Genomic DNA, 20765 nt, shown 5'->3' with positions numbered 1-20765 from the left:
GGGATATAAATAGAATAAATAAGTACGCAAGCAAGCAAGCAAGCAAGCAAGTCAGATTAACTTCTGCATGAAAAAAAGTTTCTTGAATCAAACCAAGCTGCAAATCTGGGCTTTTAAGAGGCAGAAACAATTTAGTGAATCTCCCCCCCCCTTCTTTCTCTCCTGCTTTATTTAGTTGTGAATCTTGTGCCTGAGTGGTCTTATCACATTGTAGTTCTGAAATGCTGCCCGCAAAGACTCAATTCATAAAGAATACATACATTTTAAATTGAGAAGAAATTGCTTCTAAGGAAATTGCATGCCTTTTACTCCAAATATCCCATCAAACGCTTCCCCCTTCCCACATCACAAAGAATACAAACTATTTAAAGAGCAACATGATCCAGAAATGGGTGTTAAGTGCTTGACAGAGGAATGCAGTATTTACTGTATTCAGAAAGGGGTGAGAGTTGAAGGAAAGAAAATTGCAAAAAGGATGGCATTCATTATTTGCTGGTCTTCAAAAATGCAACAGCGGGTGGGGAGATGGATTTGCCATAGCAACCTTTGCATTATAATGATAGCATGTCAGCGATGCCTCTGTATATCACAACAGATAGAAGATGTGTAAATAATTTATCCAGCCGGCCTCTGTTAAAATTCAAGATCAACTAAGTTCACAACATGTTCCAAATACTTTGGCCATTGTGGTTTCCATTGCTTCCTTCACAGTTTGCAGGGGTGGGGGTGGGAAAACCTCTTAGTCTAATCCACAACTAGGTTAAGACTGCAAAATTATATACAGTTACTCTGTTAATTTCATGGAACACGACGGGTCTTTTTTCTGGGTAGAGATGTATAGTATTTTGCTGCAAATTGCAATATATGGATTGAAGCCCTTTTTGCGCTAGAAACAAGTAGGGATGGGGAGATAAATTAAGTTTGGTTTTCATTTTAATATGAACTTGCCCAATATGCACTTCTTGAAACAGTATGCAAATTGAAACACTGTGATCTTTCAAAATATACACTTCTTTGAATTTTGCATTTTTTCTCCAACCCAGCAATATGTACAATAATGCACATCCTCGAGGAAAGTGTGCGTAACAATAGATGCATTAGTGAAAATAACATACAAATGTGCATTTTCATAGGGAAGATGCATGAAAAAATGAGTATATTACAGAAAGTTGCATACAAAAATGTGTATATTGGGAGAAATTTGTGTTAACTTGCTGATGAATTTTCATGAGGGTTCCCCCCCCCCCACTTGCAAGCTAATGCAGAAATGTGGGCAACTGAACTGAAAAGACTGGATAAACCAGAAACAGAGACAAACTGAAACAGATCAGTTCATCCATCTCTAGTGACCAGTAAAGTAGGAGACATGAATCTATGTCCAGAGCAGCCTTAGGTTAGCAGAGCCCTCCTGCTCCTTTATATGTTGTGTCGAATTCTCAGTTGCTACCCGATATGCATAGAGCTCCCATCCTGAACTTATGTATGGTCCCATTTCCTGTCTTTCAAATTCCTCCTCAAAACATATCTTTTGTTTGATGTGTTCTACAAGCTATGGCTTTGGTCCTCATTCCCAACTATAAAAGGTAAAGGGACCCCTGACCATTAGGTCCAGTCGTGACCGACTCTGGGGTTGCGGCACTCATCTCGCTTTATTGGCTGAGGGAGCCGGCGTACAGCTTCTGGGTCATGTGGCCAGCATGCCTAAGCCGCTTCTGGAGAACCAGAGCAGCGCACGGAAACGCCGTTTACCTTCCCGCCGGAGCGGTACCTATTTATCTACTTGCACTTTGAGGTGCTTTCGAACTGCTAGGTTGGCAGGAGCTGGGACAGAGCAATGGGAGCTCACCCCGTCACGGGGATTCGAACTGCCAACCTTCTGATCGGCAAGTCCTAGGCTCTGTGGTTTAACCCACAGCACCACCCACGTCCCTTATTCCCAACTATAGCAAAGCTCTAAATACATGGAGTTGCATTTCCCTTCCTTCCTTCCTTCCTTCCTTCCTTCCTTCCTTCCTTCCTTCCTTCCCTTCCTTCCCCTTCCCTTCCCTTCCCTTCCCTTCCCTTCCCTTCCCTTCCCTTCCCTTCTTTCTCTGTCTTAGATTATCTAGTTAGGGTTTGGGGACCTATTTTATCAGTGTAACTCTGTACTTGTGTGTAGAAGAAGAGAAAGACTAGCACCATACAACACACAACAATTTCTCAGCAGAGCCACCTCAAAAACCCCATCATCCCTGGCCATTGGTTATGCTGACTGATGTGCTTGGGATGATGACATGCTCTGAAATGGGTAAAACACCCATGTATTGAGCTTGTCACTTGTGATGAACTACCTATTCAGGCAACAGCATGCATGGAGAGTTGTCCCCAGATGAGCCTAGATGTTATTCAAGAAGCACTGAAAATATTACAGAAGGCAGCAATAGAATCTGAAAACATGTTGAGGTTGTTCATTATGATCTGGTCCATGCATAAACCTGCCCCGCAAATGCAGGCTGAAGGAGACCAGCTATTGACATTGTTTCCATTTGGACCATTTCTTATTCAAGTGGGATATTTTGGTTCACGAACATCCTGCTGCTCCCCCTGAAAGGGGCAGAGTGCGAGTGTTCACAGAGAACACTGAGGTTTTTTTAAGTGTTTAGCAGAAGCAGCCTAAGGCAGTTGCCTCACTCTGCTGAATGGTAGCGCCGGCCTTGCATACTCCTCTGGAAATGTTAGAAGTGCAACTAATTATTGCTGTATTTCCTGCTTCCATGGAAGCTGTTGTCTTCCACCACCATTTGGAAATTTTGTAGGTGTTGCCTTGAGTAGAGTATGTTTCTTTTTTGAAGTTACATTTTGGTAACAAATCAGTACAGTGGTGGCTCGGGTTAAGAACTTAATTCGTTCAGGAGGTCCGTTCTTAACCTGAAACTGTTCTTAACCTGAGGTACCACTTTAGCTAATGGGGCCTCCCACTGCCGCCGCACGATTTCTGTTCTCATCCTGAAGCAAAGTTCTTAACCCAAGGTACTATTTCTGGGTTAGTGAGGTCTGTAACCTGAAGCGTCTGTAACCTGAGGTACCACTGTATTCTGGTCCCTATCTCCATCCTCTCACAACGAGCCTGTAGGCTGAGATTAAGTGATGGGCCAAGCTGACCCAGTGAGCAAGGATTTGTGGATCTCTCTGGTGAAAGTTCAATACTTCTAAACATGATCAGTATTCCTATGACATAGACTACTTCATTACATTTTTGCTACTATTCTGTTTGTGGCTATCACTCTGGAGTGTACTTCATAGCAGGACTAGAATGGCGAAGGCCAAATGATAATGACATCAACATTGCATTGTTTCAAATCTGTTTCAGTGAGATTCTTTGGGCATGAGAAGCACCTGGTCCTATCATGCAGCCGCCGAACCTCATTTGTATAGCTAGATGCTATCCAGTTTGCTAAAGTCAGAAAAAACAGTTGGTGAAGCAGTGGTTAATGGGTCAGAACAGGACCAGAGATATCTAGTTCAAATCCCCATGAAACTCCAACAAGGACTCCCTCTCATTGTGAGGATAAAAGAGAGGAAATGTATGTGTTATATATTTATTGCATTTTCATGGGGTGGAATCCAACATGACACTCTTCCGATTGTTAACAGATGGGCTGACACCCCCCCGTGTGCTGTTTGGTAGGTGGGGGCTCTCCCAACCCCCCCAATACAATTTTGGGGGGCACAGAGGGAGAAGGGGGGAAAGCCTAATTGTGCAAGTAGGAGCTCTTGCATAGGGTTTCTGCTGATGGGGTTGGTTAAGTGAATCCCACCCATCCTGTATACCACCGAGGCATGCTATGAGAGAAAGGATGGCATACAAATGGAATAATAAAAGGAAAAAAATGTTTTCTTAAACCATGTTAGATGAAGGCAGGAGAAAAATGCAATCCATCACTAAAATGTGATCTCCATTTCCTGCTTTCCGCTTGCTCCCTGGATGTGATTATACATCTGCTGTCATCAGAAACAGGAAGGTTAAACCTTACACGACAATGTTGAATTCTTTGATTGTTGCCTGAGCTTGGAGACACCAACACTTATGTACAACAAAAACATCTGTTATTGGAGAATCCATCTGGGTATTGGAGAGTGCAAGGTGAATGAAGTGAGTTTTCTGGTGTTTAGCAAAATGTTTGTACTGCAAGACCAAGAGAAATTTGAAAAAGACATCTTCAGGACCCATCAGTCTTCTTCCTTTTGAGAGAGTGCTGGAGAAGCACTTAGGAGGAATCAACATTAAAGTGAAGTGTAAACATGCACCAAAGAGTCAACAGGGAGATATTTTCAATTTGTCATTCAGGATTCTTGGCTGTTTGATCTCTGTGCATTCTATGTTGAATTGATCTGACCTGCACCTCTGGGACTAATGAGTGGAATGAAACTTAGCTATCTGACAACTTTCACACTTCCCAGTTGTTCTAGTGCAGTTCTCGGCTTAATAAGCATCATAACATGCATTAAAAACGCTCATTTTGAGAGACGGAGTGTTTTAGAAACCTGACGTGGAAATGGGATGCGATAGACTTATGGATAAACATACGAGTAATAGACTAATTCATTCATTCCTACTTCCCAGCATGGCTGGAAGGCAGAGAAGGACCATAGCTCAGTGGTATTGCATCTGCCTCACATGCAGAAGGTCCCAGGTTCAATCCCCAGGTAGGCTGGGAAACCCTGGCCTCAAACCCTGGAGAGCCAGTCCTATTCAGTCTGTACAATACTGAGCTAGGTGCAGGGACAGATTTAGGGCAATGCAAGCGGTGTGGTCACGTTGGGTTTGCAGCCAAGAAGGGCACCTTCTCAAAGCCAGGTGAGGGTTTGCCTGGCTTTGGAAAGGAGGTGTGAGGGTTCTGGTAGAGTCCTAGAGTCCTCTTGTCTCCTTCCCAGTCAAGCACTTACCAGGGATTTGGGTAGGAGGGCTCTAGGACCCTGCCAGAACCTCAAGCCTCCTCCCCAAAGCCCAGCTTAAGCTGGTGCTGCAAAGGGCTGTGGGGATGGCATCAAATGGCCTTGCACAGAACAGCATATTAGCGAAGTAATATGCTTGGTAAATAAGAGGTATGACAGGCAGCTTCCTGTGTCCCTATGGCACAGAGTGATAATCAGCTGGTAATCAACTGACTTGGGGAAGAGCAGTATCCAGATGGGACACATATGATCATCTTAGCAGCTGAACAGATGAAGAGAACAATGAAGAAATTATGTCTGTGTCACCAGATAAGAGTCATGACAACTGTCAAATATTGCCATTGAGAATCATAACACACTATCACAGTTGTTATTATTATTATTATTATTATTATTATTATTATTATAAAAAAACCAGCATGATACAGCCAAAGTTACCTTTTTAGTCAATATTGGCTTCAATGGGAGAATTAAGGAAATGCTCGACTTGGAGTGGTTCACATCAAATCAGCATCCTTAACAAAGGCCAGACACTTTGCACTGCAACATCTGCCCTGACTGGTGAAAGCTGCTTTTCAAGTATCCAGACATGACATCTACCATGCAGTTAATAAGATTATAAAATTAAAAATATGTATAGGTACTGTGAAGCTGCCTTATAGCCAGCGCTTTTTTCCCTAAAAAAAATGTTTAGGGGTATTCTCATTCCATCTGAGACTCAGGAAACACCATGACAGGAAATGAGGCCGCCATAGGGGGTAGCAACGGAACTGACGATGTTAGAGAAGAAACTATTTTTTTTTTTTTTTAAGTTTCTTCTTCTATTAGATTCACAAAATGTTTAGGGGTATGCATACCCCTGCGTCCCCCCGGAAAAAAGCACTGCTTATAGCAATTCAGGACATTGGTTTTTATAGTAGCCCAGTGTTTCCCAAACTTGGGTCTCCAGCTGTTTTTGGACTACAATTCCCATCAGCCCTGACTGCTGGTCTTGATAGCTAGGGACAATGGGAGTTGTGGTCCAAAAACAGCCGGAGACCCAAGTTTGGAAAACACTGATCTAGCCCAATACAGTTATGGCTAGTCCTGGAAAGAAGTCAGTTGCGGGAAGTGGGTGTTTGTAGAATCTTTTCACCTCCAAGCTACTTTCTTTCCTCCCCCCACATTTCACATTTCCATCTGTGCAAGTGACCATTTGCTTCAGACCTGATGCTTATTTCTCATCTTTTTACTGCAGTCTTCTGCAGTCCCATGTTAACCTGCAGGTGTATTTCTGCGAGGGGTGTGCGTTTAAAGGTGTTTTTTTTAAAAAAAAATAATTTTTTTTGATCAATTTCCACATAACAAATTATCAGACCATATAATCACATACATTATTCCCCCCCCAAGGACTTCCCTCAGCTCCTCTCCCTGATTTCTCTTCACATATTTTCTCTGCATATTATAAAATTGTACATATCCTTACATATCTATTCGTCATGTTATCAACCAATAAATTTGTGTGTGTTTATTCAAAACCTGCCAAGGAGTCTAGTTCATTTTGTTGTCTTTTTAAATAGTTTGTAAAAAGTTCCCATTCCTCCATGAAGTCACAGTTGTCCTTGTCTTGCAATTTGTAGGTCAATTTGGCCAATTCTGCATAATCCATCAGTTTTTCTTGCCATTGTTCTTTCGTTGGGGTTTCCTCATTCTTCCATCCCTGTGCTATCAAGACTCTTGCTGCTGTTGTAGCATACATAAATAAATTCTTTGTTTTCCTTGGCAGGTTTAATGGTTTTTTAAATTTCCTCTTCTCCCTCCAGTTTGATTTATACCTAACATAGGGGTTTTTTTATTGTTTAGTAGTGACATGTTCTCTACGGAGAAGCTCAGTCCTTCTCTTAGGTCCAGAAAAGGAATAAGCCCTGAGGGCTTTCTGTTGCTTTGCTATTTCCAGCAAGCGTAGCAGATCCGGTCCCTGCGGTGGACTCTAATCTGCCGGAGGCAGTCAAAATAATGAACCACATGTGATCATGGTCAGGGTGACTCTGGTTCTTTTGAAAGTATGGCTCTTCTTCGGGGCAGGAGCAGGAAGACAGTGATGCCTTAAAAATAAAACTGCTTTCTGAATAGTCTGCCTTAACATTTGGGTTTGAGGAACTCTCGTTCTCCTGCAGGGAATTCAGATATATTCTTCATTTCTATGCATATCCTGAGAGATCCAGCCATAGTCTAGAATCCCTGGAAAATACTAAATGTGGCTTCCGGTTGGATTTCTATGGATGGTGGGGGAAAATATGGATAACAAAGCTGTTTCTATTCTACCTGGGACAGGCCTGTATCATTCCCTCAAGCATAATGCAGCTCCCTAGTTTTGTCTTGTGTGACTGGAATCATAGGATTGTAGAGTTGGAAGGGATCACAGAAATCATCTAGTCCAAACCCCTGCAATGCAGGAATCTTTTGCCCAATCTAGGGCTCAAACCCACAACCCTGAGATTAAGAGTCTTATATCACTCTCATATAACATCGTTCCTAGCCCGTCTGCACTGACTGCCAATTAGTTTCAATGGTCAATTCAAAGTACTGTTTTTGACCTGTTAAGGCTTAAATGGCTCAGGACTGAAATTCCCCAAGGGCCACGTCTCCCCATATGAACCAACTCACCCTGCGATCATCGCCCGAGCCCCTTCTTCGTGTGCCCCCTCTGTGGGAGGTCCAGAGGGTGGCAGCAGGAGAAGAGGCCTTTTCTGTGGTGGCTCCCCACTTGTGGAATGCTCTGCCAGGGAGGCTCACCTGGCGGTTTTGTTACATAGATTTAGGCACCAGGCAAAAACATTCCTCTTCTCCTAAGCCTTTGACTAATTAAACAGTATATTGCCTTCTAAACGATGGAGGGGGTATTGTTTTGTTTGTTATTAAGCGTCCTCATTTTGTATTTTTGTGCTGTAAACCACCCTGTGATCTTCACATGAAGGGTGCTATACAAATAACAACAACAACATGTAGATCAATTTCATATAGGTAACTACAGTCATACCTCGGGTTACAGACGCTTCAGGTTGCGTTTTTTGAGGTTACGGACGCGCTGAAACATGGAAGTACCGGAACGGCCGCGCATGTGCAGAAGCGCTAAATCGAGCTTTGCACATGCGCAGAAGTGCCGAATTTCAACCCGTATGTGCGCAGACACGCCACTGCGGGTTGCAAACACTGCGGGTTGTGAATGTGTCTCCTGCACGGATCACGTTCGCAACCCAAGTGTCCACTGTATTTCAGATCCAGTGCAGATACTGACTTGGATAGCAATATCCACGTAAAAGACTTCTTGCAAAATCAAGGTATTCAGTGGATGCTGAAAAGACCTTAGAAATGAAGCTTGCCTTATATGTAATGAAGGGGGGGGGGCACTTCCAAAAGATTTGGGCAACCACACTAAGGGTTGGTTTCCTGCATCGTATGGAACAGACCACTTGAAGTGATGCAGGAGACCCTCTATGGTAGTTAAAACTTTATTACATGCCCTTTTCATTTTGTTTTAGCTCAGGCAAAATTATGGGGCTTGCTTAAAAGGTAAAGGGACCCCTGACCATTAGGACCAGTCGTGGCCGACTCTGGGGTTGCAGTGCTCATCTCGCTTTATTGGCCAAGGGAACCAGTGTACAGCTTCCGGGTCATGTGGCCAGCATGACTAAGCCGCTTCTGGCAAACCAGAGCAGCACACGGAAATGCCGTTTACCTTCCTGCCAGAGCGGTACCTATTTATCTACTTGCACTTTGACGTGCTTTCGAACTGCTAGGTTGGCAGGAGGGGGCTTGCTTATATCAGAGCATATGCTCTTAAAATGAAAGCTATAAAATAATTTTATATCTGAAGCTCATTTATGTTTCCCCCTTGTTTTTGAACAAAATATATATGTGATCAACTACATTGTAGATGCAGCTTGCCAGATAATTAGGGGAAAGTCTTGCTGTAGGAGACTTTGGGAGACTTTGCCATCCCAGATCCTCTATTTTACATGTCAAAACCTAACACTGAAGTAGGGTGCATGGTCAAAGCTGAAAGTGGTGTTCACCTGCAATAGACTGTTTAAGGCTGCTGAATTATTCACAATGTGTATTGAACATTATCCTGTTTAGAAGTTTGTTTATCTTGATGTATGGCAACTGAAAGTGCCTGCCAGTATTAGGCTGCTAAGCTGTATTCGCCATCCTTGTTTTGTGTTCAGAAGCTGTTTTATGCCATGGCTATTTTGCATCTAGAGAAATTTTTTAGAAAAAAATGCCACTGTACCACTGTACAGGTGCGGAAGGTTGTCCTGTCTTTTCATATACTGTATTTTAGTCCTGAGTGTTTTATTCCTGATTGTTCTTTGTCTGGCTGCATCTGCTGGGGCCATCATCATGCATGGAAGACCATTTACTGTATTTTTATAATATAATATTATATTTTTATCCCACTCTTTCTCCAAGGAGCTCAGGGCAGGACCCATTGCTTCCCACCTGCAAACACCTGTTTTATCCTTGCCACACTCCTGTGGTGAATTTGGGAGAGAGTGGACTGGCTTGGAGTAGCCCAAGGTCACTCTACCTACTGAGCCACAACTGAATCCTAGACCTCTCTCCACACAGGCTCTGCGATAACTTACCATTCACCAGGCCAGGAATTAGATCTAGAAATGCGGCCCCCAATCCTTTCTGCCTGGCCCTTGGGACTCTCCCTAGGCCTCACCCCATATGCACCCTCCTCTGTTGTTTTTGTCTGGCTGGAATGTGTTCTTGAACTGTGACAATGCCTCTGGCTTGCCTGGATGAGGGATGTGTGTGTGTGTGTGTGTGTGTGTGTGTCTGGAAACAGTGGACTATTGCACTGCTTGAATTGGATCTATTGCACAAAGGTGAGAGTAACATAATTGTTCCATCCAAACGTCAAAGGAGAATGAATGCAGTTTGAGTTTTGACTTGCAAAAGCAATAATCCCCCCCCATAAAACAGCAGCATAGAAGTATAAGGCGCCATGCATGCCTCAATCAGATCCCTGAGATTTCTTGACTAAGAATTTTCTAGGACATGATTTGTTTCTTTCTTAATGGAACAGTTGGCAGCATCAGCCAGAACAACTGTTTTCTCGAAGCCGCTGCTCTGTTTGAGAGTCATACTGAAGTCATTTCCTCGAGAACCCCTTCTCTATCTTTGTGTGACACTTTCCTTCTTTAGACCTGAGATATATTAGGGCTCTCTGTTATTTTCTCTCATCCTTACTGCATCAGACTTGTATTTTTCAGACAACTAGCTGGAAGCGATGTTGAAAAGGTCTAAAAAAACCCCAACACACTCAAAAACTTTCTGCCAAAACACCACATTTGGTGTCATTTAGGCATGCCCAAAATATTTACCTTTCTCTCTCTTTTTTGCAATGGGGAGTAGCATTTTGATATGGATAAATTGTTCATGATTGTGTGAGTGTTAACTTTTTTCTTTGAACCTCTTTGTGTCTCCCAGCAAAGACAGCTAGGCTGCTATTTCCTAAGTGCTCCTCCAACCCCCTGTGGCAGCCTCTGCTTCTTCCTATTACAGACTTCCCCAATTGGCTGCTTTCTGGGTACTTTGGTCTACAGTTGCCACCAGCCCCAGGCAGCATAACTTGGTGTGGCTATATTTGTTGTTTGTAATGCTTAATGAAAATATTTAAGCAAACGAAAAACACAATCCTCCTTTGAAGTTTGCACTTGTTTGAATTTTGCAATGCAGTTATACCACCAAGTAATATGTACGCAATGGTAAAACGTCCATTATGTGTATTAGTGAAGATAACATACAAAAATGCATTGTGTTAGGAAAAGATGTGACAGCAAAAGGAGAAACGGGCACTAAAATGCTGATTAATTTTAATGGGGACTTTTTTAGAATTGCAAACTGATGTGGGGATGTGGAGAACTTGACTTAAGGGTTGAAGAAAATGAGAAATGGAAATTGACAGATTCATCTACCTCCAGTGACCGAGTTTGGTCTCTCAAATTTAAAGGCGCTGACCTTTAAAGCCCTAAATGGCCTCAGTCCAGTATACCTGAAGGAGAGTCTCCATCCCCATCGTTCTGCCCGGACACTGGGGTCCAGCTCCGAGGGCCTTCTGGCGGTCCCCTCGCTGCGAGAAGCCAAGTTACAGGGGACCAGGCAGAGGGCCTTCTCGGTAGTGGCACCCGCCCTGTGGAATGCCCTCCCAGCAGATGTCAAAGAGAAGAACAACTACCAGACTTTTAGAAGACATCTGAAGGCAGCCCTGTTTAGGGAAGCTTTTAATGTTTAACAGACCACTGTATTTTAATACTTTGTTGGAAGCCACCCATTGTGGCTGGGGAGACCCAGCCAGATGGGTGGGGTATAAATAACAAATTATTATTATTATTATTATTATTATTAATAATAATAATAATAATTTCAGTGATGCCCTGTGCGACGCTAAAATTTGGCGCCCCCTGCGTCTTTCACTCTGTTCTACAGCATTGTTGTGGCGCCCCCTGCAGTGCAGTGCAGTGCCCAGTGCAGCCAAACCAGTCGCACTACCCTAAAACCACCTCTGCCACCCCTAATCAGGATGTGCATAGACTTCTCCCCATGCTGTCTGAATGCATGAACATGGAGTTTGGGTGACCAGGGGTGGCCCACTCCATTTCTCCGCCTGAGGGAAGGTGCCACCCCTCACGAAAGCCTTGCTTACCAGGGTCATATGGCTGATGTGGCATGTGGCAAGCAGAGGAACCCACAGGGTGCCACCCTGTGGAATTCAGCTGCCTGAGGCAGCTGCTTCAGTCTGCCTCACAGGTGGGCCAGCACTGCGTGTGACCATGATTTGTTTGCCCTCCTCCAATCTAAAATTGCCTTCAGACATCATCTTGGGATTTCCAGAGCCTCCCCAGGATTAGAAGATGGAAAGGAGAGGTGGGGATGCCTGTCATCTACATATTAATGGGCTGAAGTGTCAGAGGGCTACTGCCAGTGGTTTCATGTAGATATTAAACAGTAACTAGAGCAGAGACTGAGAACAAGTCAGGGCAGTTTTACAAAGGGTCCACCATCCTGCTTCCTGCAGTGGGCGGCCACTAGCAACATTAAAAGCCCAGGAACTTCAACAAAAGGGCTGCAGTGACCACCAATCCTTTACTTGTTAAAAGTTGTAAGAAGAAGAAGTGAGAATTCAGGCTCTCCATTCAAGCTGTAAGAGCTTCTCATTAGCACCCACCTGGATTTTCCCCCTAAGGAAAGACAGCAGTACATATTAAGTAGTTGCTACAATGTACAGTATAGGCAACTTGCTAGCTTTAAACACGATTTGTTTACCCATCCCTGTTAAAAATGCACGACCAATGCTGGGCTAAGAATAGTTCCTCCTTTGGGACTGACATTTTCTGAGTGGAAAAATCATCGTGGGGGGGGGGGGGGGGAGAAGGTGGCTGTTCCTATTTCTCCTCCTTCCTCCTTCTGCCTTTCCCTTGCTGGTTACTTTTCTATTCCTTTACATACAGACAGACAGACAGACTTTCCCTTCCTCAGCCTTCTCGCCTCTTCTTATGAATTTGCAGAGGTTGGTACAAAAGCTCCTCATTTTAAAGAAATCCTAAAAGCCACTGGCAGATATTATGCTTATCCTACACAATTTGCTGGGTGCTGATAGGGAAGGCTGGAGCCAAACATTACCACTTTAATTTTCTTGAAATATGTGCTGCAGTGGGTTGGTAAGAAATCATTCCCCAACCCCCTCCCCCAACTTAATTTCTGAAGACAGCTGCAAAATCCACCGTGCGTATTAGTAGTTTCTGGCTATCTATAAGGAGTTGTTCTACCGTGTGCAGTGGGTATATTGCACTGGACTTTGGATGAATTATTTCCCCTGTCGAAGAAACGGTAGTGGCTGACATGAGAGTGACAGCAGTGGGCTCCATGGGAGTTTCTGATTCATAGAATCATAGCATTGTAGAGCTAGAAGGAACCACGAGGGTCATTTAGTCCAATCCCCTGTAATACATAATATTTTTTTTTTTTGGCCCAACATGGGATTCGAACCCACGACCTCGAGATTAAGAGTCTCATGCTTTACCAACTGAGCTATCCTGGCCTACTTCTCACTGATTGTTAAGCCTGTGTCTGGGCTAGGGATGGGGAGAAATTCAATTCAGTTCGCATTCAAGGGTGACCCTGTCCAACATTTGCTTTCCAAAACAGTGCATGCACCAAAACGCAGCGGTCCTTTGAAATGCACACTCCTTCAAATTCTGCTGTGCGTTTCTCCGACCAAGTCATATACTGGACATAAAAAATGCATATACCCGTGGAAATAGTTTTCAAAATGCATTATACTAGGGAATTTGCTTTGCAAAAATGTGCGCGTGGCACAAAATTGCATGCAAACGTGTAAATTAGGAGAAATTTGCAATGCAATGCTGATAAATTTTCACGAGGACTATTTTATTGTTATTGTTCTTAAATCATAATCTGGCGCAGAAATTTAACAGTGGCAAAATGAGAAACTGAAAGAAACTCAAATTGAATGATTCGCCTATCCCTAATATGGGATGTACCATTTATTTCTAGCTGGGTGCTCATGTGACTGAATGCTCCTTATTTCCAAAACGATTTCCTGCACATTGACCCCTCATATCAGGAAATCTGAGACCCTAATTGTCAATATGCAGAAGGGTTGTAGTTTTTTTGAATGTAAGGCTGAACACTAAATCATGAGCTCCCACTGATGGTCAAAAGTGGTAGAGCCCACTTAACAGATTTACTAACTCAATGAGAACTAGGCTGCTGCGCATACTTGTGAATGGAGGTTTTTGCCTCTTGGTTGGGCTGTGGCATTAATTTCCTGGCATGTATTTGGACATGACCTATTCAGAAATTGCCGGTGCCAGAACGCGAGAGTATAACCCAGCCCTGAATTCGGCATGTTCACAGCTTCCCCCATCATTTCTTGAGGCGTATAAATTGCCTCCACCGTTTAAAAGCCATCAGTGTCAGTGAGCTATCTTGGAATCGCTTCCTCCACGACATCCCCCACCAGTATTTCATAACCAGCCTTTCTGCTTATCTTGCTGGAGGAGAGGGAGCAAATAGCTTGGGACCTACTCTTCCTTCCCTGTTTTCAAAACAGATTAGCACCGGGGGTGGGGAGGGAGTGAACTTGTGTGTCCGGAGAAGCATTCTTAAGTCAGCCCGGCGCTGTCCCTAATAAGACGGTGTATTTGTAAGTGGAACATGTTGAATCTGTCATGGGTGATGATGACGTTGCCGTTGTTAAAAGAGACGCTGCATCTTGAGCAAGGCGAGACGGAAACATTGCAGACTGCAACCTCAGAATAGAAAGGAGGTCCCTATTGTCTCTCTCTCTCTCCCCCCACCCCAACATCTAACACTGATTGCATTTGTGAAACACTTCAAAACAAACAAAACCTCAAAGACGTTGGAAGTATAAGCGACTCAGCTGGTTACAATTTTAAATCCTCACCTTTCCCCCCACCCTCCCTGGGCAAGCTTCTTCGTTTTTCTTCCTCCACCTCCTCCTCCTCTTCCTCCTCCTCTTCCAACCTCTCCCCCCCCCCCCCGGCATCGCTTCACTCCTGGTTTCTTTTTCACCGGTTTTTTAAAATGCTGGGATGCAAAGCAACTGAGGTCTCTCTCTCAAGTTGCAGCTGCCGAAATCTCTCCTAATTGCCTTTGCTGGGCATGATGCTCTGTAGAGGCAGGGAAGAGGAGACGTGTAGCTTTCATTCAGTGCCTTCAAGACATGTCTTTCCTGTAGTCAGCGGGGAGCAAAAAAAAGGGGGGGGAAAGCCCAGAGATCAATGCATTTGAAACTGACAGAGAGAACGAATGCTTCTTAGTAGCACATGCTGAGGATTGCGTGTGTGTGTGTGTGTTAGTGTGGTTGTATGTGTGGTTTGTGCAGAGCAGAGGAGCTGCGTCCTGGTCCATATGCTCCTTGCTTCCTGCAATGTTTTTTGCATGTTACTGTGCACTCCGGACTAACGTGAAGGTAAGAGGAGACGAGACGGCAATCCTGGAAGGACTGTGCATCTTTCTTTCTTTTCCTTCCTTCCTTCCTTCTTTTTTTTTTTCCCCCTTTGACAAACCAAACCAGCTGCAGAAAATGTCTACCTTTTGTGTTGCTCGGTACTTTAGAAATTGCTGCTTGAACAGGCATATCATTACAGGTGGTTGTGCGGGATTTATTTTTTATTGTGTCTGCGCGGCTTAATTGGAGAAGCATGCCGTTAATGTTTTCACAGCGTAGTGACCTTCTCCGTGTGACGGTTTGTAGTTTGGGTTTGACTCTTGCACCGGCAGAATAACAGGCTAGCTTGTGTGTGTGGCTTTTTTTTCTGTTTTAAGGGGGGCTGTTCTCTTTCGTAAAGGTCCCAGTAGGCCATGGATGAGACTCTGGAGGCTCCTGTTTTATGCCAGTTTGCTGCTTTGGGTTTAAGGCGAAGAAATCAGAATTCATTCAGCTTTGCTTCCTTCGTGCCTCCGGTGCTATGAGCTTGCTTGTTTTCTTGCTGATGATCTGTCTGGAAAAACCAGAGATCTGTCTGCTGTAGCTAGACTCTTGCGCCAGTCTGCTTCTAGCTTGTCACGAAATGCATACAAGCCAAATGCTGAAATGTGTCCAGCAATACGAGCAATATGTTGAGGTGGTGGTGGTGGTGGTGGTGGGGACTGCCTGGCCCCCCAGTGCATAAGAAAGAAATCCTTTTGGCTTCCTCGGTCACTTTGATCAGGCTTTTGACATCCACATTCTGTTGGCTTTTCTTCATTAACCCCCACCCCCACCCAGCAACTTCCAACACAAAAGTTGCTGAATATTTTTCCTTGTCCCCAACCGAGGGCAAGCCATGCTGAAAGGATGGATGACACCGTGCTCTGCCGTAAGACAAGGAAGTGGGCCAGCCAGCAATTGGGAATAGAGTTGCATAATTTAAATGAATTACCGTCTTCTGTCAACCTATTGGGGAAGTATTGCTGCTGTTCTGGGACAGTGTGGTGGGGGTCTCACATTAAAAAAAGGTAGAAACTCAGTAGGGAGGGGGGAGATGGAGAAAGCTCGGCAAACGAGTCCTATCCCATCAGGATGTTTATTCCATTGTTTAAGAGAAAGTTTTGTTTTCTGCCTGTATGGATGGCAAAGCTACTATCGCTGGTTTAGGGAGGCTAATGTGTTCATAATATAGCTTTTGTCAATGGACATTTTGGAGATGCAAATGCAACCTTCAACAAAACGGTACAGTTTGAAGTTCAGGATAACAGAGTCTTCATTCCAGCCACCTCACTTTTCTGGTTTACATCCCTGCCCCCCCAAACAACAATCAATTGCATTGTGTGGTTAATGAGCATGCTCGGTTCTCATTGGGCTGTTGTTGTTGTTGGGTGGGTGTTGGTTTCTTTTGAGTTGTCTTGAGGATTGTTTTCCCCTGCTTATTCCTTCCTCTTGCGTGTGGGTGGTACCATTTTGGCTACATGAGCGCCGGCACTCACAGCCTGGACATCAGAAACAGAGGGAATGATATGTTACATTGAGTGTCTGGAATGTGGTGAATGCTGTCAATCTCAGGCAAGTTCCATGAATGTTTAAAAACTCAAGAGACAGACCTCTGAAGTTTAACTGTCTCCTGAATGTGGCTGACAGCATTCACTGGCATACGTCCAAGTAGTTGGGGAACGTCTCTTTTTTTTGAGACATCCATGAAACGCAGCAGTTTTGGGCATTCGCTGAAATACAGTCTGTTAATGCAAGTTGGCAGGTTTGGGGATTGTATGCAATCCCGTAAAGGAGCAGGTAATGTGTATGAATTAATGGCACCAACAGGGGATTTTGCAGTTTACCTGGGCAATATGCGTAATTCCCAAGCGATGCCAGAAAATGTGAATTGATTACAGATGTTTACATTGATTGATTACATTTACAGGGTAATATGTATTGCCTCTCCAGGAATTCTGTACAAAAGAAGACTGTGTGCATTGACTGACCATTGATTGCCAGTCCACTCTACCAGTAACATTAATACACCATGTAAATTAATATTAATGTGTTCATAAAACCCTTGTTCAAGTATATTAATATTAATGTGTATTTAAATCCCTTGCTATTTCCCCTTGGCTTTATCTGAACATATACAATTGCCATTATTTTTATGGACATTCTACATTCACTTTACTTTGAGTATACCTATATATATATATATATATATGCATATATGACTTCTGTAAGTTTTTTATTACTTTTCGTGAAAATAAAGGGCACATTCACTCAAGTCTGATAAGGACAATGCCTTGTATGTTACTGCAAATGTCAGAAACTTGTTGAATGTTGACATTGGTTGGTGAGAGTATACAAATCCCAGCAGGAAATTACAGAGCTGAATTTTTCAACATTTCTGAAGTTTTATACCTATGGTGCTGTATATGATGGAGATGGGCTTTGCAATTTATTGGTAAAAGTTCAGATATTTTCTTTGACGTTTCTGTACTGCTTCTTCAAATTGCTGGTAAGTGCCAACTTTCACCAAATTTCTGACATTTACTTCAGCATGCAAATATTAAAAACCAGAGAGGTGTATGCATCATAGATATCTCTAAATTAGGGGGAGGAGTGAGAGTAATTAGTGCACGGAATTAATTATTAATGCATGGAATTCTAAATAAAAAATGAACTGGCCTTTTATAAATACAGGACTGCTGCAGGTTTACCTTACAATTTTGCAACTTAACATTTTCCCACTTTATAGTTAAATTTTATTAATCCCTTTTCTATTTTCAATCAGTTTCCAGAACTTGCAGCTGTGGGTAGACCAGTTGGTACTGCCCCCTGGTTTCTCATCCTCCTCTTTCCTAGTCAGCCATGCTTGGGGCAGAGATGGGGAACCTCTGGCCCTCCAGATGTTGTTGGACTTCAGCTCCTATCAGCCTGGGCCAGCATGGCCAGGGTTGAAGGATGAAGGGAGCTGTAGTACAGCAACATCTGGAGGACCACAGGTTCCCCCATCTCTGGCTTAGGGGATGCAATTCTACTTTCTGGGATTCCTTGGTGCTTGTCAGATTTAACACAGCCTGCATTAGGGAATCCTGGTGCACTCTTGCTCCCTCCCATGGAATGATGTAATTGCTATTACAGTGGCAGAAAGGAGGGGAATTTATGCGACACAGGGATTCCCTGCTCTAAAGGGTGAAGACTTGTGGATGTAGCCAATGGGGTGGTTTAAACTATAATTGCAAAATCCAGCGTAGCTTGCTTCACATGCCTTGGCACGTGGTTTGTGGAAACCCTGGCTTAAAGAGTGATCTCAGATGTATATAATTTTCTTTTAGACGGCCTGATCGCCTTTTCTTCTTAAATAAATTTATCTTGCGGTATTTCATTAACACCAATCCTTCCAGTTTCATCTCCCAATAGGAGGAACAGGGATAATTTATGCTTTGCATACTGGCAGTCCATTTGAGGGAGGAGGAAACTGTTCTGGGACCTGATGTACTTAGGTCAAAACCATGCTGTACGTTTACAATGTTCGTGTTACTTGTTCATAGTTTACATGTGGGTTTGCTATTTTTTTGGGGGGGGGGTATAGTGTTGAAATGCCTTTGGCTGGAATGTTTACTAAACAAAATGGTATGGGAAAAATCCTGTAGAGATCAGTGGGTCACACACCATCTTTCTTTTCACGTGCCTAGGATGATGTGATGAGAACCTCTTTCACAAGACGGTTATTACTAAGTTGAAGTCAACATTAGCTGATTTGAGGCAGAGGTAGTTGTATGTTCACATTTTAAGCGAGTCTTGTTGTGAATGTTTTAGCATGCCTGCATCAGCTTCCCCCAACCCAGTGCCTTCCAGATGTTTTATACTATAACTTCCATTGGCCCTGGTGGACCTTGCAAGCTGGGGCTGATGGGTGCTGGCGTCCGACAATAGCAACCGAGGTTGGGGACATCTAGACCATGACATGACATGCCTTGGAAAATCTTTGTGGACTTCACCAGGACATTCTGTGCTGGATTTGGGACTCACTGAACCATAATTGGGACCAAGTACACATGTGCAGATCAATAAGTTACAATTCAGGTCACCTTTGAGGGGGGGAAATAAAAGGCAATGAGATCGCGACTTGTGGAAGGAGTTTATGTGAGTGTAACCCTGATTGTATCAGGGCTCAATTTGTGATTTCAAGGTGTGATTTTTTTTTTGTATAAAATCCCATGGATGTAGCAATCAAAAGGAATTATATGCTGATCCTTAACATAGCTTCCCATCTCCTGTCATCCCCCCTTTCTCAGGAAATGATATTTCATTCAATAGAGAACTGCCAAATTTGCCTTGAAATACACGTCTTTTCTGGTAAAAATGGGTGGCAGCCCTGCTTTTCATTTAAATAAAACTGATCAGCCACTTTTCCATCCCTGAAGAGAGAAGAATAGCCTTTGGGTTATCCTTGGGGTGGCTGACTGCGGTGGCAGTGATTGCTGCTTACACATACAATAATTCCTGTTTTATTCTCCTGCCGCAGAAAATTGCTTATTTAAACAGAGTTTAGTAAAAGGTGCCCCCTGCTTTCACTCCTCCTAAGACATACTATACCAAGCTTATGTTGAAGGCTGGCATTGTTGTTAATTAGATTGGCACAGAGTGATCCTGGCTACCTGTTGTCTGTCTTTCCCCCCTTTTTCATTCTCTCACTCAGTGTTTGGGATAACTGTTAATAGCTATGAATAAACAATAGGAAATTATATTGCAACTGAAAGCTTTTAAAGGCCAGCACGCACTTCTGAGCACAGGAAACAAAGCAAAAGTTAGACCCTTCAGCAGCTCTTAGTCACTTAGCTTTTCCTGCTAGCGGCATATGTGTGTGAGGGGGAAAATACATTCCTGTATTTGTGATTGTGTTTTGCCTTCTGCTTTCCTTTTGTATTGCAGGACATTGGTTTTGGAGTCCTTGAGGACCATTAGCATGTACAATCTTCCTGCTTGCATTTGCTTCTCTTTCTAATTTGCTCATGAGTAAGACCTGCAGTTTTGCATGTCCCCACTCAGTCCATATAGAACAGGTCCACATTTGAGTGCAAAATTGTGCTCCATTTGTAATGAATGGAGGGCCATCAAAGGCAAAAGGAAAGCTTCCTTGAGCTGAACATTTATGTGTTCTAGCCCTTCTTCTTCCAGAAGCCTCTTCTTTGGTGATCACTCGTAGCTGAGTAAGATTGTCATCCATAAACACAGTTTTAGCAGTGACTGTGGAGGCCAATTCTGGATCCACACACCCTTTCACAGTGGGAACATAGGATTCTGAGCAGGAGTTGATCATGGTGAGGGTTTGCCAAGCGTGGCTTCCTCTTAGCACGTTTCTCCTTTTCGTCCTGAGTTCGAGCGTCTTCAAAACCCATGACACCTTTGGTAAAGTCTGTTCTCCAATTGGAGCACTCGCAGGCCAGTGTTTCCCAGTTGTTGGTATTTATACTACATTTTAAAAGATTTGTCTTGAGAGAGTCTTTGAACCTCTTTTGTTGACCACCAGCATTATACTTTCCATTTTTAAGTTCGGAATAGAGTAGTTGCTTTGGAAGACTATAATCAGGCATCCACACAACATGACCACTCCAACAAAGATGATTTTGAAAAATCATTGCTTCGATACTGGTGATCTTTCCTTCTTTCAGTACACTGGCATTAGTTCGCCTGTCTCCCCAAGTGAGGCTACTCTTGAGCTGTCCATGGTGCTGAAACAAATCTCAGGGCCCATTTTCTCAGTGGAGCTGCCTGGCTGCTGCCTGCTGGTTTCCTGATTCCAGTAAGAGACTGTGTACTGGTAGTT

At 43.5% G+C, this 20765-nt stretch overlaps 1 protein-coding gene across 13 annotated transcripts in view; it reads left to right on the top strand.

The window, feature by feature from the left end:
* Window positions 1-20765, top strand: part of DLG2 (discs large MAGUK scaffold protein 2) — a gene marked incomplete at its 3' end in the record, with an annotated part of 818053 nt that overhangs the window by 280600 nt on the left and 516688 nt on the right. For 2 of the 13 annotated variants that reach the window (XM_081001982.1, XM_081001981.1), the window contains exon 1: window positions 14572-14944. The exons of 10 other annotated variants lie outside the window; for them this stretch is intronic. In XM_081001982.1, the coding sequence (XP_080858108.1) occupies window positions 14903-14944 (42 nt within the window). In that variant the 5' untranslated portion in view covers window positions 14572-14902. Of the gene's footprint in view, window positions 1-14571; window positions 14945-20765 lie in introns of those variants that run through there. One more of the 13 variants, XM_081001986.1, reaches the window with a different exon arrangement.

Source organism: Podarcis pityusensis, assembly GCF_964106645.2.
Source record: "Podarcis pityusensis genome assembly, chromosome: 4".
Lineage (NCBI taxonomy): Eukaryota > Metazoa > Chordata > Lepidosauria > Squamata > Lacertidae > Podarcis > Podarcis pityusensis.
This window is presented reverse-complemented; position numbering and strand designations above follow the sequence as displayed.